Genomic DNA, 22,018 nt, shown 5'->3' on the forward strand with positions numbered 1-22,018 from the left:
CTCGTCATCATTTCTCTCCAGGTTCCAGGCCAAATTGCGTGTTTGGTTTCTCTCTTACCTCGACTAATTAAAGGTGCTCTCTCTTGTATCACTGAAAGACGACAAAATTAGAAATGACTATACTCTCAGGAAATGAGAGATTTTGTCGCCTTCTCTCGTTTGTAATTTTTTTTCTAAATTCGATTTTTTTATTACCTACATTTGAAAAATAAAGCGCAAAATTTGCCGCCCCCTGTAGATTTGCCGCCATGGGCCGTGGCCCATGTGGCCACCCCCTTAATCCGGCCCTGTACAGGTTAGGAAAACATTCCTCCAATTTCTCTAGCCATTTTGAGCGATAAAAGAAGATGAGATTCTCTAAAAAACCAAAATCACTTGATTGCCTATTCACTCAAGCAGTATTAAGCTTAATTGAAAGTAGTGAGCGACAGAACTTATTTGTTCCGAAAAATTCCACGATTTAGACAATTTGTTTCAGAGTGAACTGTAAAGTATCTTTTCATGTTCGCTTTTTTAATACATACCTTGGTATGAAGACAGGTTTTCTAACTTTAACGTGCCTCTGAAGTGTTGTATGCGGCGGAGGACCACCAGGTTTTGGTTTAGCATCCTTACTATAATTCTGCAAACAAATAAACAAAAATCACAAATTAGATCATCTTCACGGCAGGAAAAGGTGACAAAAAAACAAGAGAATAGGATGAATGTTTCAGAAAACAGATTAAAAACGTACAAGGAGCAATAAAGCTCCCAGTTTCTCTGATTTTATAACCAGTTGCCGTGAAATAGAGCCTGTCTTTCCAGGTTTCCTAGGCCGCTGGAAACTCTGTAAAAGGCATTCGGGAGTTATTCGCGCTTTTTCAAATAGCACCAGCGGAATCATTTTTGAAATTGATAGACAAAGCCATAGACAAAGAGAGCGTAAGGAGTACAGAGTGATCCGATTGATTGAAATGGGTGGTCCTAGAGACTCAGAGAGAAAGTGACGGACCAACTATAGGGTCTCTCGTGGGTTGCCGTTGGTTAGTCTAATTATCTACCTCCTTTGTCCATTGCAACCACCCGCTTCCACCAATAGGATCCCTCCAAATACCTTTTTTCTTCTTTGTCTATAGTTTTGTCTATCAGCCCGCACCTGAAAATAACGAGCCGACGGACGCGACGTCGCGCTGTGCACTGAAAAAAAACACTCCGGCCGTGGAAATCGTACTTACGGGCTATTTAGACACTTACCGTCCACGTTCCGGGCGTAGCATCTGGAACAGTCAAAGCTACGGCTCCAGCACCCGAAACTTTCGGCTTCTGAGCCTAGAACGGACGATATGTCTATATGGCCCGTAACTTTTTTTTTTCAGTATGCTATTCGTGAAATTTCCCATATAAGTCGCTTTACAGCACTCCCTCGCGCTCTACGACTCCTAACCTCCACTGCTCTCTTTCAAACCACAAATCTTGGGGGATTGAGCACCTTAACATTTCCGCTTCAATCCCTTCCCTCCAACCTTTCATTGGGCGCCCTCTGCGCCCAAATGAAATTCCGCGTGAAATTCCCTAACTTCCCAAAAATTTCGGGCTTCTCCCAGTCAGTCGATTCGCAGAATTTCTCGGTTTCCCACACAACCGGAAACCTGTTATTTTTCCCATAATTTCCTATCAATATGGCAACAGTGAATCGACGACGGCGGAAGTGGAGACATCTTTCGCGGTTATTGCACCGAACCCGGTTGGGTCGGGACTTGAACGTAATGCGCGCTAACTAAATTAGCCAATTAGCCCCTCGTCACTCCGATGACTTTTCTCTGTTCGCAAGTCCAACTCCGCCCCGACGTATATTTCTCTGCCCTCTCCACTGTGCCGAACATGGGCGAAAAAAGGAAAGAGCGAGCTCGGTACGACTAGAGTCCCTTTATACCCAGAGTTAAGACAACTCACTTTTGGTCGGGCTGAAAGTGGCCTAAAAAAAATCCAATTCTGATTGGTTCTCGCTCATGGAGGCCGAAACGAGTGCACCAAGATGGCGGTACCTCGAATGTGAACAAGAATAATGAAAATATTACCTAATTGTGGTTTATCAAGAGTAAATTGTTATTTCCATCGGTCTAAAATGAAAATAGATTTAGAAATTATTCACAAACCAATCTCATTTTCGTTTTAATTGATCAATTTGTTGATGTTGTTGTTTTTGTGTGACAGACATCGCAGGATTCCTGATTCTTATCCCTCAATATCGTTTGTTTGGGTGCACTCGTTTCGGCCTCCATGGCCAGCCAAGGCCGGCTGCCAGTCAGCTGATAATCGAGTTGTCTTAACTCTGGGTATAAAGGGACTCTAGGTACGACTAAATCCATTTACTACCGGGCTAAGAAAGAACGCCGTACGAGACCGCAAAAGATGCCGTATTTCATTCAGTAAAACAGGAATTTACTAGGAAAATTGTGGATAATTTTCAGCAATTTTTTTAGATAATTTTGTTTGCACACTAATCTAAAATGTCTGAAAATTTAAAAAAAAAATATGCAGAGCTCTCCTCGAAAATAAATGTTTTATGCAGAGAAATTTGGCGACTCTCGAATGTTCATACGGCGTTCTTCCTTAGCACAGCAGCGGAAAGGTCTTCCTCAGCAAAGGCGAGGCGTGCTTTACGATACATCGATTGATGTTACCATTTGAACCTACGGAAAAGGATCGATAAACAGGATGTTTGCAACGAACACCTTAATAATCGATTCTTTACCATAGGTTTAAATGGGAAAATATCGATAATCGATCTTCACGCCTCGCCACTGTTCCTCAGAAATCGATGGCATGCAGCCAGTGCACAGGGAGACAATAAATTACAGAGATTCCACACTCCCAAGTATTTAAGCAATGTGATGAAACTTATGAATTCACTTAACTTTTTTCATACTTTACAGCGTCGTCGCAGCGCTCTCCTATAGAATTGAGGAAACTAAAATAATCAGATTGCGCATATTTTATTCTGTAGAATGCGGCAAAGTTGCTATAATTCATTTTTGTCGAAATTGTCAGGCGGTGTTGTTCGTTAGCCCTCGATATTTAGTGGAATTCCACGATGGACCACTAGACAAGGTACGAATTTCAGCATTCTGATACATGTTTCGTGACTGAAATTTCACTTAAAACACGATGCGCACAACGAAAATTACCGAAATCAACTCCTTACGAAGATATTTCATGATTCTCTGATGCGTGAATTCAAACCACCCGCTCATGAAAACTCAATGCTCTACGTGATTCACATCGCGCGCTAAACGTTATCATGATAGTCTCTGCGATATAAAAATCTGGCAACCTCAATCTTGACGCTTTGGCTCAGCTGTAGCAAATTGCTAATAGTTTGAACAACACATGGTGGGAAATGAACATTGCTCGACTGAGAAGCTTGCTGAAACCGTTGTAGTGCGCAATTTGACTCACGTGGAGCTTTGAGTTTCTTGTGAGCGGGCAGTTCAAATTCCTCGTAACCAATGTGAAATACATACATACATACATAAAGTCGCGATTATAGCGCCGCCTCGCGCTCTGCGACGCCCAATCGCCATTGCCCCCTATCCTCCCAGAGATCATCAGGCAATTGGCACCTTCTGATCTCCTCCTCCACCCCTTGTCGCCAACCTTTCACAGGACGTCCACGCCGTCGCCTTCCGGGAGGAACCCAATCGAAGACCTGCTTGGGCAACCGATCATCTGCCATCCTTCGCACATGTCCATACCAGACCAACTGCTTGGACCTGATATCGTGCACGATGTCCTTTTCCACACCCATTATCTCGCGTACCCTTTCATTGCGGATACGCTCTCTTCTCGATATCCCAGCAGACCTTCGCCAAAAGTCCATCTCGGTTGCCCTAAGCATGTCTTCAGTTCTTTTCTTAAGTTGCCAGACCTCACTCCCGTAAGTTACGATACTCTTCACGATGACGTTGTAAATTTTCCTTTTGGTCTCCTTGGAGATACTCTGGTCCCAGAGAACCCCATTTAGCATCGCGATAGCTTTCCTGCCTTGCACATTCCGATCTTTAATGGCCCGATCCAAATTTCCGTCCTTAGTTAACCAAACTCCGAGATATTTATACTCTTCACAGTCCAGGATCTTCCGGCCATCCTCCAGTTCAATGCTTTGCTGATCACCACCGATAACCAACTTCTCCGTCTTAACCACATTTACTTCCATTCCCCACTTTCGGTATACTTCCACTAGCTTCCGCGTCATGTAATTCGCATCTTCTTCGTCCTGAGCTATTACCACCTGATCATCAGCAAAGCACAGAGTATAAAGGGTGCCATCTTCACGTAGCGGGACGCCCATTCCCGAACAGCATCTTTTCCATTCCTTTAAAACTTCTTCCAGGTACACTTTAAATAAGGTTGGCGACAAACAACACCCTTGTTTCAGTCCTTTAGTAATTAAAAACCCCAACGATAACTCCCCATGCGATTTAACCCTAGAGAAAGCCCCACCATAAAATTCCTTAATAGCACTAATTAGTCCCCCACTAAAACCCCTTTTGTTCAAGGCTTCCCAAAGTTTCATCAATGGCACACTATCGTAAGCTTTCTGGAGATCCACAAACACTAGATGTAATTCCTGGCCAACTCCCTTCTTTTTCTCTATGACGTGGATGATGGTAAATAAGTGATCAATCGTTGACCGACCGGCTCTGAAACCTGCTTGCTCTTCCGCTTCATGTTCTTTCCACTCCTCTTCAATTTTTGCTTTCAAGATTTTTCCATACACTTTGCTCAGGGTACCTGCAACCGACAGTCCTCTATAGTTATCACACTCATCTTTTCTACCCTTCTTCTTGTATATAGGTGACACCCAAGACTCTTTCCATTCTGTCGGTACCTTTCCACCGTCCAAGCAATCTTGCATCAGGTATCTCAACCGTTGAAACAGCTTGCAGGTTCCACACTTGATCAACTCAGCAGGGATATTTCCCGGACCTGGAGCTTTATCGTTCTTCAGCTCTCGTACGGCCTTTACCACGTCCTCCATATGGATCTCCAAGTTATGATTATCGTTAGTATACTCCAAGCTTACGCCTCCATCTTGAAATTCAGGTCGCCTTTCTGTCAGTAAATTTTTAAAATACCCCTCCAGTTTATCAATGGATATCGGAGATATTAAGTCACGCTTCATGTCCCTTCGCAGCCCTTTCAGCAACTTCCAGCTCTCAGTGCTTTTCCTTCCTCCTATGTACGTGTCTATTTTGTTACAGCTCCTCTCCCAAGATTCGTTCTTTTTCTTGGTTATGAGCCTTCGTACCTGCGTCTGAGCTTTTTTATACGCCTCTTTGTCTTCTGTTTTTTTAGAGGAAAGGAACTGATGATATTTTTTCCGTTTCTCCTGAATCTCCTTCTCAATTTCTTCGTCCCACCAGTAAGGTTTTTCGCTAACTTTCCTATCATCAGCGACACCAAGAGCTTCCATTGCTGCCGAGTGAATGCAATCCTTCAGGAACTGATACTGCTGTTCGGTATCACCGTCCCTTGATTCGCCCAACTTCTCATCCAAGCGCTTTCCATATAAAGCCCTTACACTTGGATGCTGCAAGCTGTCAATGTTATAGTTTACAAGCTTGACACGATCTTTTTGTTGGTGAACTTCTTCCTGTGCTTGCCTGGTCTCCTGGCTCCCTTTCACTGGGAAAGCTATTTTCGCCCCGAGGAAATAATGATCACTGCCGCAGGAAAGACCTCTCCACACTCTAACTTGCTGAATCTTCATTCCCGTGTCTTGTCTGACAACCACATAATCAATGATTGATTTCAATCCGCGAGTAGACTGAACCCAAGTAAATTTATGGATATCCTTGTGTTGGTAGAACCCATTGAGCACCTTCATGTCCCTTTGCTCACATACGTCAATGATACGGGCTCCGTTATCATTTAGTGCCGCCTCTCCGAAAGGGCCGACGATCTTACTTTTAATTTGACGTCCTATTCTACCATTGAGATCTCCCAACACAATGATTTCCCTCCTGGATCCAATCTTACCAATTTCCTCGTTCAATTCTTCGAAAAATTGGTCCTTCACTGCGACAGTGGAATCATCGTTGACTCCATACACTCCCAAAATGGTGATTTTATGGCCAAACACTGTCATATTCATCTTTATCATTCGGGGGTTAACAGCTTCCCATGTAGTGATGCACTTCCGTAGGCTCTTGCGAATAAGAATTGCAACACCCTGTTGAGCTCGCTGATCTTTTTCCACGCCACTATAAAACAAATCGTATTCCTTTACACTTACAGAGCCTTGTCCTTTCTTCTTCGTTTCTGTTAATACCGTGACATCAAATCCGCGACTCCCTATCTCCGATACCACTTCCGTCATTTTCGTAGAAATTCCTTGTACGTTCCATGTTCCAAAAACCATCATCCGTTTACGTAATTTTTTCCGATAAATCCGTTTATTTCCATTTGTACCGAGGCAATTGTTATTGGGTCTTTTAACAGTATTCCTTTTTCCGAGTATCGGGGAGTTAGCCCGATGACTCAACCCCCAACCTGGAGGACCGGGGTTTGATTTCGGAGTTTCCTCTCCTAGACAGGTTGCTTCCACTACAGCTGAGAGCCCTGTCTGCCCTTCCAATGGGTGGTTCATACGCCTTGAAGCCGGTGACCATCTCCACTACCCCATGAGGCAGGGGTTACCAGCTGGGGTCCGCAGGATTGCTAAACCTGTGACATCAGTCCCCATACGGGACCAATGTGAAATAAAAACGTTAATATCTTCGTTAGGAGTTGGTTTCAGTAATTTTCGTTGTGCGAATCGTGTTCGACGTGAAATTCTGGTTAAGAAACAAGTGTCAGATTGCTTAAATTCTTACCTTGTCTAGTGGTCCATTGAGGGAATTGGAGGACAAGGCGCATAAATGCAGTTTTCGAAAAAAATGAGATATTAATGATTACAATTAAAACTAGTCTTCATGCATATTCTGTGGAAAATTCGCTCCCAAATTCCAATTTTTAAGCATCAAAAAGTCAGTTTTGTAATTTCAAAATTTCAAATACGTATTTCTCGAAATAGCAAAAGCTGCGCATATGCGCCTTGTCCTCCAAGCCCCTCAATTGTGAATTTCATGAAATTTCGCCAATTGCTTCAAATGCGTGTTTTAAAGCTGGAAATAAAGAGGAGAGGTCGACTGATTTCTACGGCGCGGTCCATTCGTTGCTCCTCTGACGTAAGGTCGTATCTTGATTCCCACTTGAGCCCTGTTTTACCTATGAATGCATGCTTTCTGGGGCTCATGCAAAAATCGATATACGCCCTTACGTCAAAGGAGCGACGCATTGACTCGTTAATGGAGATGCGTTTGCTCGTTTGTATGAATGACGTTTGACTCGCAGTGAATTGCGGGTTCCGCTACCGCTCGCGAGGCTCCATCAATGGCGAGAATGAATGGCCTCAAGTGCCGCGTCTCGTTCGTCGCGCAATTCGGGCACGAGCGCAAAAATTACGCGTGTTATTGCGTCACACGAGCACCCGCTCGCGGCTGCGTTGCCTCGGTCGAGGAAAATACAAAAAGCTCGCGTGGGAAGCGAGTATCATTGTTATGCATTAAAACCTATGGTAAAGAATCGATTATAAGGTGTTCGCTGCGAACTCCCTGTTTATCGCCTGGGATAAACATGCTATAAAATCTTAACAGGCATTGAAAGATTCGCTTAGGAGACGAACACACTGTCAAAAAATAAGTACTTTTACAGTACTTCTTCAGTACATTCCCAAGAAATTCAGTACCTTCTCTGACAGGAAAAATCCGTACTTGTTCAGTACTCCACTTTGACGAAATTCGAAAAGAATTCAAAAAATTGTAATCGGCGCCAGAATGACAAGAAATTAAAAAATTCGACTTTAGCGGAATTTCGAACTTTTTCAGTACTTCCGGACCGCCCTAAAAAATCAGTACTGGTTTCCGGAATTTTGTTTGTAAATCGGCTTCGAAGACTGATTGCGCTCCAAGCGTGTTTTAAGGTGTGAAGTTTCAGTGCCTCCGTTTCCGGGATAAATTCCGAATTTCGGAACTTTCCCCGAAAATTCCGGCTATTTTCGTAATTTTCTCGAAATTTCAAGGATTTTTGACAGTTTGACCGATAATTCAATCAAAGATGACTATTTTATCAAATTTGAGGATCTTCGACGATTCTTATCAAATTTGAGGATCTTCGACGGCCTGCGATTTCGGCCCAGAAATTCAATATGAACCCAACTTTTTTTCCGTATAGCAGGGATTTGGCATCAAAGCGCAAAGGCAAGATTCCTGCGAACGGTCGAAGTGCTGAGCGAACCTGATTAATGAGCAACATGTTCGGCATGTTTCGGGGACGCTAATTGCGGTTATGCACAAGCGATCCGAGCGGGCTGCATCATTTATTAGAGGCGACGGAATCGAAGATCGGACATCGCACAGAGAACGAGTCTTTGGAAGAGTCGGACATTAAATTTTTGACAAAAATCGCAAATTTTTATGTTTATTTCGTCACATTTTAAATTTTAAGGGGTGATTCTAGAAGAAAATTCACAAGAAAACCTCTAGACTCACTTTTAGAGCCTCAAAATTTTGTATAAACGGAGTTGAAAGCTTTTAAAGTTTCCAAAGTTTCTCCTATTTGACTCGATCCACTGTGCGTCGGTGGACGAGACGGAGACGGCGCCGGTGGAATGAGTCAATGGGGATAGGTCGGACAAATTTGGAAACTTTAAAAGCTCATAACTCCGTTTATACAGAAGTTTAAGGTCTTAAAAGTGGTTCGATTGGTTTCCTCGTGAAAATTTCTTCTCGAAGGACCCTTTAAAATTTAAAATACGACGAAAAAAACACTAATATTTGCAGTTTTGTTCAAAAATTTCATGTCCGACCTCTGTAATTGACTCGATCACTGTGCGAGCGCTCAGCGTTAAGCGCAGTGACCTCGCCGCGGGCAAACGACCCGGAGCAAGGTGATCCGATTGACCCAATGACAAGTGAGCGCCAGCTCCATATATTTAATCACCGAAATTTCAAGCGCTGAAGCACTATTCCAAGATTTCAGCGGATTTAATTTGTGTTTTCCGGTCACTCGAGCCGAATGGGACAGGCACCAAGGTCTGAAGACAAAGAGAAGCCCTCCGTTCTGCCGTGCTAAGGAAGAACGCCGTATGATCCTTCAGACGTTGCCGAATTTCCTGTGATTAAGTTCGGCTTTTCCAAGACACCTATGGATATTTACCTTTCAATTTTACGGTGAATTTAATTTACGATTTGATTTAAACTATCTGAAAAATATTAGCAAAGGTGCGGAAGCGTTTAATTTAGGGACTGGTAAAATAGCTGGTTACAGGATGATAAACCGTAAAAATGACCAGGAAGGACAAACAGTTGAAAGATCAGTGGTATATTTTGGTGATTAATGGATGTATCAGAAATTCTCTGACTTTTCCTTCAAATTCTCTGACTCTTCCCGATCGTCGCAAATTCCCTGATTTTCCTGGCTTGCCAGACCGCAGGCAACCCTGGGATCGGATGGTTGCCTTTTCTAACGAAGATAATAGAGGAGAAGGAATCCACATGAGTTGACGGAGGAAAAAAAATCAACTTTCCATCATAATATTTTTTGGCTTTTCCCTTCAATTTCCGAGGTAGAAGTGATAACATCCGCCGTACAGTGGATCGAGTCAATAGGAGAGGTCGGACAAAATTTGAAAACTTTAAAAGCTTATAACTCCGTTTATAACAAATTTTGACGTTCTAAAAGGTGTTCATTGATTTCCTCGTGAAATTTTCTTCTAGAAGCACCCCTTAAAATTTAAAATGTGACGAAATAAACTTCAAAGTTTGCAGTTTTAGTCAAAAACTTTATGTCCGACCTCTCTGATTGACTCGATCCTCTATGCGCCACGTTGTGATTGTACTTATTGATTCCAAGATTTGTCTCAGGATTGCTAGTTTTGCGCTGCATCACAGCAAAATCCGACCCAACATACTTATTTTTGCCAGTTTTGATGCTAGCTTTGTTTTCCTTCTGAAGTCAAAATGATTTCATAAAAAGATAATTTCATAAAAAAAAGAAGAGAGAAAGAAATCTTGTTGTGAACGCCGTAATTGGACATAGCGTCCGTTCCGGGCTCAGGAGCCGCAAGTTCCGGGTTCAGGAGCCGTTGCATTGATTGCTTCGGGTTCAGTGACCGGAGCGACACCTTCGAAAGGCGGAACTTTAAGCTTCTGAGTCCGGACGGGGCACTATGTCTAGAGAGCCCGTAATTCGTCGTCTCCTGGACGGAAGAACGTAACTCCATTTCAATGTTGTCAAATTTCCCTCGAAAATTGCCTATTAATCAAGAGAATCTTGGGCATTTCTGACTGAAAATTTTCCTGATTTTTCTCTAGATTCCAAGCCAAAATCAGACCAATCAGGGTTCATGCAGCCTCAGTGCTAAAAATTCAAGCACTTTTCAAGCACATTTTTCTGAATTTTCAAGCACTTTTCAAGCACTTTAAAGAGCCTTTTGGAAGCAGTTTTGCGCGAGATTCAAGAAATTTTTCCACAGGACCTTTGACATAAAAACTCCTAATAGCGAGACAGATATCAACAACCAACTAAAATGAGTATTTTCCTCTAATTAAAAAATACACGGATGTATAAATGAAAGACCATCCCAAGTATCAGTACCAATACTGACAACCCAGTAAGTAAATACCTCTAAATTCTAAGCAAAAAAAAGTTAAATCCTGGCTCACCGCATAAGTTTTCGACCAACTACCCATCCATACTTACACCTGAATGTTTTATTCCAATTTATTCAAAACGTTGGTTTAAAAATAAAAAGAAAAATAAATGATAATAATAAATAAATATCTTACCTTCATATTCATTGAGACAACGTTAATCATTAAGAAGTGATGGATATCGATAGGTATAAGATGGGCTGAAGATGGTGCAACTTATGAAAGAGTTAATAGAAAATCTGCATGCTATCCGATGGGTTAAATCCGATGGATATCGATAGGTATAAGATGGGCTGAAGATGGTGCAACTTATGAAAGAGTCAATAGAAAATCTGCATGCTATCCGATGGATTAAATTCATGAGAATAGTAGGGTACTTGGACAAGAAGCTCAAAATTGAAGATTCATTCTTGATAAAGCTGAAGCAAGATGTTTTCTGATAGTCTTTCACTATTGTAAAAATATTTGAATTTTAAAAGTGGGATTTCTTAATTTGAAGCTACACGTAAGGAGTATGTCTGGAGTATGGAACGGCACATCATTTGAAAAAAGAGTCTTTATGAACACTAAAAAACCGGACGAAAGAAGAAAAAAAAAAACACTTTCAAGAAGATAATGGACCCACATCATTGAAAAAAAATAAGGTAAAAAAACCAGAAGTAAAAAGAAAAAAATGTTAATGTGAAATTAAATAAATGTAGGTATGAAGAAAAATGTTTTTACAAGCAGTTTAAAAAGTTATAGATTTTAACCGAGACTTATGGTTCTTTTTCACAACTGTTTGGAGAGTTTCGAAATTTCTCCTTCGACGATTGCTAACTCTTCTTTTTTTCTTTTGGCACTTTGGCGGAAACTATTGGACTTAACAATTAATGAGAGATCTTGCTTCTTTTCAGCTTGTTCTGCCAGGTCGTCTGCACCTTTTTCTAAGGTCTTTACATCTTCACATAAGCGTCTTTTTCTCTCTTGTAGAGATTTTGTTTTTTCTGACTTTTCATTTTTAATAGCTGTGAGAGCCTTGATTTTCTTTTCTTCCTGTATGTAAGACAGACCTCATTTTCTTCTTGCAAACAGCTGACCGACTAACAGGAGAAGAATCTGCATCTAGGTGAATCATACTTCTCGGATCCAGACAGGACAAATTTCGAACTAAGTAAGGCATGTGATATTGGAGATTTTTCTAAAATTTTTGACAAGAAATTCTTGTAAAATCTAATAGCGCCAGTAATTAGATCAAAGTTATCTTTTTCAGCCACTTTCAGCAGCGACGAAAGACTGAGCAGGCAACTCAGCAGAGAAGTTCTCGTTTCAATTTCAACACGTTTTAATACTCTCCAGCGTACGTCTGAAAAGTCGAATGCTTTCTCATTTGACCTCCGAAAAGTGGATCTGAGAAATTCAAGCACGTTTTCAAGCACTTTCCAAAAAATCAAGCACTTTCAAGGCCTTGAATTTTTTTTTTAAAATCAAGCACTTTTCAAGCACTTTTCAAGCTTGCATGAACCCTGCCAATTTTGGATGAAAATTGCTTACGTACATTTTTGTAAAATAAATTAATTGTTCGAGTCAATTTGGCAACCTTGGAATGGAGTTACGTTCCTTCGTGCTGGAAACGACGAATTAGGGCGTCCACGGCCGAAGTTTTCTTGTTTCGGTGATATCGTAAAAATAAATATTGATCCTCTCATCATTTATTTGGGGAAGAAATTCTTTCTTAGCGTGCGCGCAGAAAACGCCACTGATACGGCGGGAGGGAGCAACGATCATCTTACCTACTAGGTGGATGATGAGCTTCAGGTGGCGTAATGAGCTAAACAAGTTAACTAAACTTCGGTATGATTGCCAAACGAAATACTCAACACTTTGTTCAACATCCACCTAGTAGGTAAGTTAACAGTTGAATGTTGGAGTCCCGAAATTAAAAGCTTCCACCATTGCCAAGACACCAATGGAGGGTCTGGGTCTCTTGTCCCTGGGTTGAAATCAAACAGCGCTCCCTATTGGCTGAGCGATTAAAGGGAGACCCTAGAATCAACCAAAGGCTTGGGTTAATTCGTGCTCACTTCCCATTTTAGCCGAATCCTGTCTTCCTCCCCCCCCCCCCCCCGTTCTTCACTTCCAGGGTGTCTACACAAACAGGTGGGCCAAAATCATTACTTTTTCAGTACCTCCTCAATAGAAAAATTCAGTACTTTTTCAGTACCTCCATTCGACGAAATTCGAAAATTTTCAAACATTTGAATTTCTCGCTCAAATTGAGACAAAAATGACCAAAAAATGAAAAAAATTCCGGACCTTTAGCGGAATTTCCGCACTTTTACAGTACTTCCGGACCCCCCTTAAAAAATCGGTACTATTTCCGGACTTTCCGGAAATTCCGGACTTGTAGACACCCTGACTACGTAAGTCGAGAATTTACCTTGTTGTAGGAGCGGGGCTTGCGGGTTTTCCACGGTTTGTACGGGAACTTGGGCTGTTCCTGGATGACGTTGTTGTTGTTCTGGAAGTAGAGGACTTGACAGGCGTAGCACCAGGGCCTCACGCTGACCATGGTATCTGCGCTTCCCCATCACTTCGCGCACCCCTCATAATCCTCACCGGCAGGCTCCTCGGATACCGCGCACTTCTCCAGTTCAACCCCCCATACAACCAGCGATGACCACTTGCGCTACGAAATTACTACTTAATAAATCACGATGAGGTGATAGTTCCTGTTCAACAAGCGCGCACAAATCTTGGTACTTCGATTCAATGTCACAATACGAGTTAACACCGGACGGAAATGAATCTGCGTTGATAAAACAGCGAGAAGAAAATCGATAATTTCGGTTTCAAGCTCTCCTTGAACATTATTGGACGTATTTACGCTAAAAGAAACTATGTCGCACGCAAAATGTATGCGCATATAGTTCCTTTTAACACAAATACGTCCAATTATGCTAAAATAGAACTATGTTTAAATGCATTAAATCAAAAGGAGCTATGTGCATAGGATTTGCAAATTTGCATGCCTCATAGTTCCTTTAACAGGCTTCATTGATTTGTGCGTATAGTACGTTTTAGCATAAATACTCGTACGTTCGCTAATCGTATGCTATGGCGTGATTTACGTTCCATCATCTCTTGAGGTAGTTCCAGTGGCATAGCGTGCTTTGCGATACATCGACTGATCTGTCATCTGATCTGTTGATCTGTCATTTAAACCTATGGAAAAGGATCGATAAACAGGGTTTTCGCAACGAACACATTGATCATCGACCTTTTACCATAGCTCCAAATGGGGGAAATATCGATAATCGATCATTCACGCTACGCAACTGTATAGTTAAGGCTCCGGTTAAAATCTGACAGTTAGATAGAGGTGTCTGTTAGGTGCTTTGAATACCTGTTAAACATTACTCTTATACTGGTATACTGTCACCAATACTGTTACTTAAGGTCAAGATTAGAGGTTCTAAATTGAATCTAAAGTTTCGTCCATGCTTTAAAATATTCAATAAGCATAACAGAATCTCCATAATTGTTTCAATTTCCTTTTCCCTGATTTTCTCTGACTCTTCCCTGACTTTTTGCTGTTTTTTTCTGACTGCAAAATTTCCGAACTCTCTGACTGTTCCATGCAGTGTTCCCTGGCCATAGAATAAAACTTCAATTTGGATTTTTCTTTCTTTTAACTTCGCTGATGTTTGCGAAACTTAAGAAAAAATCTCCACTTCTATAGGTCCAAACTTATGGAAAAAGCCCTGATGACACCAACTGAAGTTGTTGAGCCAGCGCGCAACTCGAAAAATTCCCCGATTTTCACTGATTTTTCATGTCCCCAGACTGCCGCGCCAGCTACCCCTATAAGCCCTACGATCTTCATGAACTGAATTTCAACCTCCCGCACAGCGTGCACGATTACTTCAACCATCTCCAAGTGTGATCATTCACAGCCGTAAAAGCTCAATGAAACCTTAAAATTCGCAGATCGAGCAGAAAGCAGCTGTTGTACTAAAACGATCGAAATAACAGTTACCTAGTGACCTATAACCCGTATACGCCACCAGCCCTGAAAATCAAGAGAATCAAGCTTCCGTGGCCTTTCACGGTTCCATCAACGCTCTACGGTTCGACCAAAATTTACTTTTCTCCTCCTCCCCCTCACCCTTGAGAGCGTCATTATGCTCGATACGCGCAGCGAGAAATATTCCCTCGTGCGTCGGGATAATTTTAGCGGATCGCTTTGAGAGCAATCGATAAAATTCTAGCACTCTCCGATTGCCGGTCCACTAAAAAGCGGGCGCCCCCGGCGCACGGTGGATCGAGTCAATGGGGAGGGTCGGACAACATTTGGAAACTTGAAAAGCTCATAACTCCGTTCATACAGAACTTTAAGGTTTTAAAAGTGTTTCCATTAGTTTCCTCGTAAAATTTTCTACCTTGAACATCCCTTGAAATATAGAATATGATGAAATAAATACCAAAATTTGCAGTTTTAGTCGAAAATTTTATGTCCGACCTCGCTAATTAACTCGATCCACTGTGCGGCGTGGAAAAGTGCTTCTGATGTTGCGACGGCAATATCCATAAAACACGCGACCAATTTCTGAACGGCCGAGGAGCCGACCCACGCGCGGGCCCAGACTGCCGTGGTGAAAGAAAAACACCGTATGAGCCTTCAGACGTTGCCAAATTTCCTTTCATAAAATACGAATTTTCAGGGAAATTGGAGAAGATTTTTCCTCCAATTTTTCAGAGAATTTTGTTCGCCATCAGATCTAAATTAACTGAGAATTTCAAGAGACAATATTCAAAATGGAGATGTTGCATGTGTGAGGGATTTGCGATTTGACCATTGATTCTTAAGTAAAAGTTCGCGAGAAACACGATGGCGCCACTGGTTTTCTCTGAAATCATCTCCCAAGCTCAAAAAAAGCTCTCAAAGTGAGGCCAAAATGGAGGGGATATCCCACCCTACCCTGAGAGTCCACCTCTACATCAAAACAAACTCTCCATGCATAGATAGGGAGCAAATACATTAGCAGTGATGCCGTGTTTTCAGTTTTGGAGTCCCCAAATAAAGTGGCAACCCTGCCAATGTATTTGCTCCCTATCTTTGCATGGAGAGTTTGTCTTGATGTAGAGGTGGACTCTCAGGGTAGGGTGGGATATCCCCTCCATTTTGGCCTCACTTTGAGAGCTTTTTTTGAGCTTGGGAGACGATTTCAGAGAAAACCAGTGGCACCATCGTGTTTTTCGCGAACTTTTACATAAGAATCAATAGTCAAATCGCAAATCCCTCACACACGCAACATCTCCATATCCCCCCAAAAAAATGTTTCATCGGAGGAAATTTGGCAACGATCGAGAGTTCACACGGTATTTTTCCTTGACACGTGCGAGATGGGGGCACAGACGAACAGAATTTTATGGGCTGATTTCAGAAACGACATAACCGTCGTCTGTTTCGCTGTATGGATAGGCGATACACTCAAAAACGAATTCGACTCGTCAAAGAGAAACATCAATTCACGATTTCTGTGTTCCTCCGCTTTGTTCTGTCACCGCGGCAAACTTAATGACTCGTTTTACTAGCAAACTAAAGAGGGAATTTCGCACTCTATTTAGTGAGTTGCAAGTTTTTCGGCGACGAACTTACGAAACAAGTCTTTCGCTAAACTTTATGGTTCTACCGTAATGCATTCTCTTCTTCTTGAATTGGGACGCCGCACAGTGGATCGAGTCAACCAGAGAGATCGAACTTGAAATTTTTGACTAAAACTGCAAATTGCGATGTTTAATTCGTCACATTATAAATTTTAAGGGGTCCTTCAAGAAGAGAATTTCATGAGGAAACCACTAGAACCACTTTAAACATTTCAAAGTTTTGTACAGACGGAGTTATAAGCTTTTAAAATGTCCAAATTTTGGTTTGATCTCTCCATCGACTCGATGCATTGTTCGCCGGCTCGACGGACGGAAGAAGTTCTTGGCAATGCTGTTCGGCGGAAACAATAAAGAACGTAAAGAAACCATAGTGACATCGGACGGCGTTCATTGAAGCTTGCTGCATAAGACGTGCTGTGCCAGCAAGCTCTAGGCCTAATTTTCAAAATGTTTCGAATGGTGATCAACTCAGGAATCCAATCCAAGACTGATAATAATTAACAAGTCAACTCTGAAGATAGACAATCCACGGAGCATAATAACCAACTAATCTATACAGCGATGGCTAACAAACAATATCGCCTATATAACTAACAATTTTCTAGAACGAGGAGAAAACTTCGCCATTTTTGTAATTTTTATGTTAGATTTGCAACTTTTTTTCATACATTGCAGCGTCATTGCAGCGCTCCGCTACAGAATGGGGAAAAAAAAACAAAATCATCAGCTTGCGTATTTTGCGCAAGGTGTTTTTAATATGCATGGCAAAGTCGCTAACTCATTTTTGCCAAAATTGCCGGGCGGTTTTGTTTGTGAGCCTTCGATAGATTGTTTCGACCGAGGCACTCAAACTGAATTGCGAAAAGACTTGTCTCAGCCTACTTGTACATGCATTTTAAAATAGCATGGTTCTGCATGCCTGCAATTTGCATTGCTTGAACGGGGACATTTAGAAATTGAGGTAAGTACAATTTCGAGAATTTTGAAGGCAGAGACGCGATTCCGTCGAAGACTGAAAACCGCGGTGAGAGAGGGGATACAAAAATGCTCCAGAAGAGGGCCAACTCCAAATTCGGAAAGGAAGCACCGCCCCTTCGGTGCGGAGATTAGACTTAGCAGGGCTCTACTTTGTACACGGAGAAAAAAACTTCGTGCGTGGGACCCGAAGTTGAGGTCATATGGATCTCTGAAGTTTTCGGATCACGTATCTAAAAACTTGAGGTCCAGCTGCCGAAGTTCGGGTCAGACATCTAGAGTACGTATCGATATACCGAAGGGTTCGGGTCACAAATTTGAAGTCGGTACATACCGAAGTGCCTCGATGTCTGACCCGAACTTCGGCAGCTCGACCTCCAAGGTTTTCGGATGCGTGATCAGAAAACTTCAGATATCCATATGACCTCAACTTCGGGTCCCATGCACGAAGTTTTTTTCTCCGTGTACCAATTCCAGACGTGGATTGCTATCCATACGAATCTGGCAAAGAACGAAATCTCAAGCAAACATCGGCGAAGGCAATGCGAGTGCCTTGCTTCAACAACAGTGCCTAAAAATGCGAGATTCGATTTACTACCTATATACGGCATGTGCGGAACTTCACGTAACTACTTTGTCACTGTACCACTTGAATTATCGGCTCGCCAACTGATGGATCATAGAGTCATTCATCACCGTGTGCGAGCGCTGCACTTATGAACTGGAATTAGAGGAACTTCATAGCTAAATGGGTTCTGACTCGATCGGTGCGATCGGAATGCGGAGCCACAATGTTGCATTTCCTTAGGTGGGCAGTCCAGCAGTGAGTACGTTGGTCGCAGATGCTTGGTGCATCCTTGAGATAATCCGAAGAAGCCAACGATTGAGCATCTAGGACTCTTGCAAATTAAACGATGAATCCTAGAGAACGAAGATGCATGTCGGAAATGCTGCCAGATCGGGCAACATAGACATAATTTGCGATTTGAGAAGAAAAAAAGAAGAGGAAGAATGACACGAAGAATAAGGATAGTTGAAAACGTAGGAAATCGGTGCGTAGAAATAGTGCACTGCTCGTGATCATCCACGAACGAATGGACGTCAGTCTACACGGACAAAATCTTCAGTACAGAAATTTTCGCCGAGCTGTGTCGGAAATGTGATTTTAAGGTTTCGAAAACGACGAAGACTCCCTTGCACCCAGAAGAAAAGTAGCGAGCAATTTAGGCTCATTATTGGAAAAAACTGGATTGCTGATTTAACAATTTTTTGATAAAAAAAAAGTGACTAACATGTTTCAAATGTACATTTTACAAAAGTGGAAAGCTAATAAATTAGCATTTTTTTAGCGTAAAATCTACATTAAAACATGTCAGTCACTTTTTTAAACTACAAAATTGTTAAATCAGCGATTTCATTTTTCCCGTGCAAGTGAGGGCTTACATTTACGTTGTAATCCGGCGATTTTCTACCCGGACCAAAGCAGATTCAAATTTTAGAAAACTTTTTCTCAAAACCACGTTATAGAACTGCAAACTTTTAACCATCATAACTCCTCTTTAGTTTAAAATTTTTGGGTGTGTAGTGTGCCAGAAAGTTCTTGAAACACTCCTTTTAGCTCTAACATCATAATACATTTCGAGTTTTTGTGAACTGAGGTCATTTTCCCGTGGATGGTCACATGCGGTGTACACTGTTCGGAAACGGTAGACACCGTGGTAAGCGGTAAGTGACACCGCGACATTACGAATTTTCAACGATTAGAGCACACGCCGTGTTGGTGTAATGCGAGAAGTATTCCGACAGTCTTGTAGGCGCTGATATGCGTTCAGCGCGCACCGTGATTTACGCGCAATGCGTGAAGTATTCCTACGGTCTTGTAGGCGCTGATATGCGTTCCCGGCCGACCGCGCTGTGTTAGGTGCGAATAATTATTCGTAGAGTCAGCGTTTTTCAACTTGTTACTGTCATTAAGGGTTTGCGCACTCTCTATAGATTACTTTTGCTTAAAATTACATTAGATTACCGATTTTTTACTGTCGACGTTTTGCCTGAGAACATGGCAACCGAAGGAAGAAAACTGAACACAACGAGATAAAGGGGAAAAAATGATTGGCAAGCACTGCGGTGGATCGGATCGGAGCTTAGCTCTATCTCTCTAGCTCAGGGTCTGCAGAGTTGGCAATTGAATGAAACATACAGTGACAGAACCGCAAAAGTCGAATCTCTAAGGAGCTGTTCGTTATGCATAGATGCCACGCCAGTTCTAAGGAACCACCACACTAGCTCAGTGTGACGAGCATGGGAAATAAACTAACTACACGACAACCATGCCAAGAGGTTGCCGTGGGCATAGATCACGGACCACCACAGTCCAATGATACTCCTACAATAGGTCCTATCAGCAACGTTGTCGAATCTACGGCTGAATTTGAAATTAGTATCCGCGAAACGCTTAATAATTGAAAAGTGCTACGCAAACCAGTTATGGCATTCATTGAGGGTTCGGGAAAAAATACCGATGTGCAGTAGTGTGGGACTGATAGCATATGAGGGGCTTGGAAGACAAGGCGCATAAGTGCAGTTTTTGAAAAAATTGAGATATTAATGATTTTAAGTAAAACTTGTCTTAATGCGTATTCTGTGAAAAATTCGCTCCCAAATTCCAATTTTTAAGCATCAAAAAGTCAGTTTGAACTTGTTTCCGCCATAAGAATCCATGTAATTTTGAAACTTCAAACACGTTTTTCTCGAAACAGCAAAAACTGCGCTTATGCGCCTTGTCCACCAAGCCCCTCATATGTTGGATAGGGATGCATACGGAATGGAGTGCTTGCACGCGTCAGGAATTTGAGATTAAATTACTTTTTCTAAAGTAGATTTTCGCGAGAAACACGATGGTGCCAATGGTTTCTTCTGAAACAGCTTTCTGCTTTCTCATTATATCTAAGATGATTTTTCTCGAAAATAGCACACGATTATCCGTAAAAATATGTAAATACGTCGTAATAATACATTTGAGTAAAGTTCTCGTTGCAATATGCAAATAAAAACTAAATTTTGAGTCATTTTGTATTGGCATTCACTTACAGTGCCCGCCATTTTTGGGCCCTGGAAGGCCCCATTTAGCCTAAGCTGGCTGAGCCAAGGTACTCTACTTAAAGGGAAAGGTGCTATACATTGTAAGTAAGTCCCTTCTGCTCGAAAACGTTCTATTTTTTTTAGACAGGTTATTCACACGGGAGGATTCTAAAATTTTGTGTGCGGGAGACCGAGGTTGTTGGCGCGAATTCCTGACATCGACAGAACGAAGAGTGGCCAGCAGCTGACGGGAGCTGGTTGACCGACAATTCGCAGAGCACGCACGAGCAATACTCGGACGGAGAATGTTGGTCGGACCTGACAGCTTAAACAGATTAACCGACTTCCAAATCGGGCACAATTACGTCTCTACGCAGCCCAAAGATGCCGTCATGTGCCAATTAAATGCGCTTAGGACCGACCACAGGGAAAGGAACCTTGTGACAGAAAACATCGACACCACTGCTTGGAGGAGTAAAAAAACATCTCGAGCAAAAAAATACCAAAATCATCGAAGTTACAAGAATTTTCAGGGTGTCTACTAAAACAGGCGGGCCGAAAATCAGTACTTTCTCAGTAATTTTCACTACATCTCAGTAATTTTTCACTACATTCTCAAAAAATTCAGTACCTCCTCAATAGAGAAAGTCAGTACTTTTCCAGTACCTCCATTTGACGAAATTCGATAAATTTCAAAAATTTGAATTTCTCGCTCAAATTGAGACAAAAATGACCAAAAAATGAAAAAAATTCCGGACCTTTTGCGGAATTTCCGCACTTTTTCAATACTTCCGGACACCCCTTAAAAAATCGGTACTATTTCCGGACTTGTAGACACCCTGATTTTGTGTTACAAAAATGCAAAATGAGGTAAAAACAGAAAAAACTGCTTAAGAAGGGAAAGGGAAGGCGCAAGTTTTCCTCCCGCGGGCTGATTACTGAAATTGATAGACAAAGCTATAGGCAAATGTGACAAAAGGGATATGAAGGGATTATATTGGTAGAAGCGGGTGGCTGGAATGGACGAAGGAGGCAGGTAATGGACTAACTGACGGCAATCCACGAGAGACCCTGTATTTAGTCCATCATTTTCCATCTTAGTCTGTGGAAACCATCTAGTTTAAACAATAGGATCGCTTCATACCACCTATGTCGTCTTTGTCTATAGCTTTGTCTATCAATTGCAACAATCAGCCTGTTGGGAATAAGAAAAACTGAGTGCCGTGTGCCGTGCTGATATGCTCGTACTTCGCTGTGCGGGAGCGCACGGCAAAAGCGCCTTCAATTTGCCTTGTAGCAACCAGCACATCCATCAAGTACGAATAGTTGCACTGAGCGCCTTGCTATCATCGAGAGCACGACATCGCGTCGCCGTATGAATACGGCTCAAGTGGCGACCGAGATGAAGTAATTATTAAGACAGGATGCCGCCTTCCATTTTAGTACTTCAATTTGTGGTTAGACACGATTCCTAATAGCGCTTTTTCATAGTCCGCCATTGATACCGAAATAATAACTCGTCAAAGTAACCATGACTTTATTCGGAAGTTCAAAATTCTACGACAATTCCATGACTT

At 42.0% G+C, this 22,018-nt stretch overlaps 1 protein-coding gene across 2 annotated transcripts in view; it reads right to left on the reverse strand.

Annotated features, from left to right (window-relative positions):
• LOC109044277 (serine/threonine-protein phosphatase 2A regulatory subunit B'' subunit delta) overlaps window positions 1-22,018 on the reverse strand; it is a 91,815-nt gene that overhangs the window by 21,350 nt on the left and 48,447 nt on the right. For both annotated transcript variants that reach the window (XM_072297745.1, XM_072297747.1), the window contains exon 2: window positions 525-622. In XM_072297745.1, the coding sequence (XP_072153846.1) occupies window positions 525-622 (98 nt within the window). The remainder of the gene's footprint in view (window positions 1-524; window positions 623-22,018) is intronic.

This window comes from Bemisia tabaci, chromosome 3, assembly GCF_918797505.1.
Source record: "Bemisia tabaci chromosome 3, PGI_BMITA_v3".
Lineage (NCBI taxonomy): Eukaryota > Metazoa > Arthropoda > Insecta > Hemiptera > Aleyrodidae > Bemisia > Bemisia tabaci.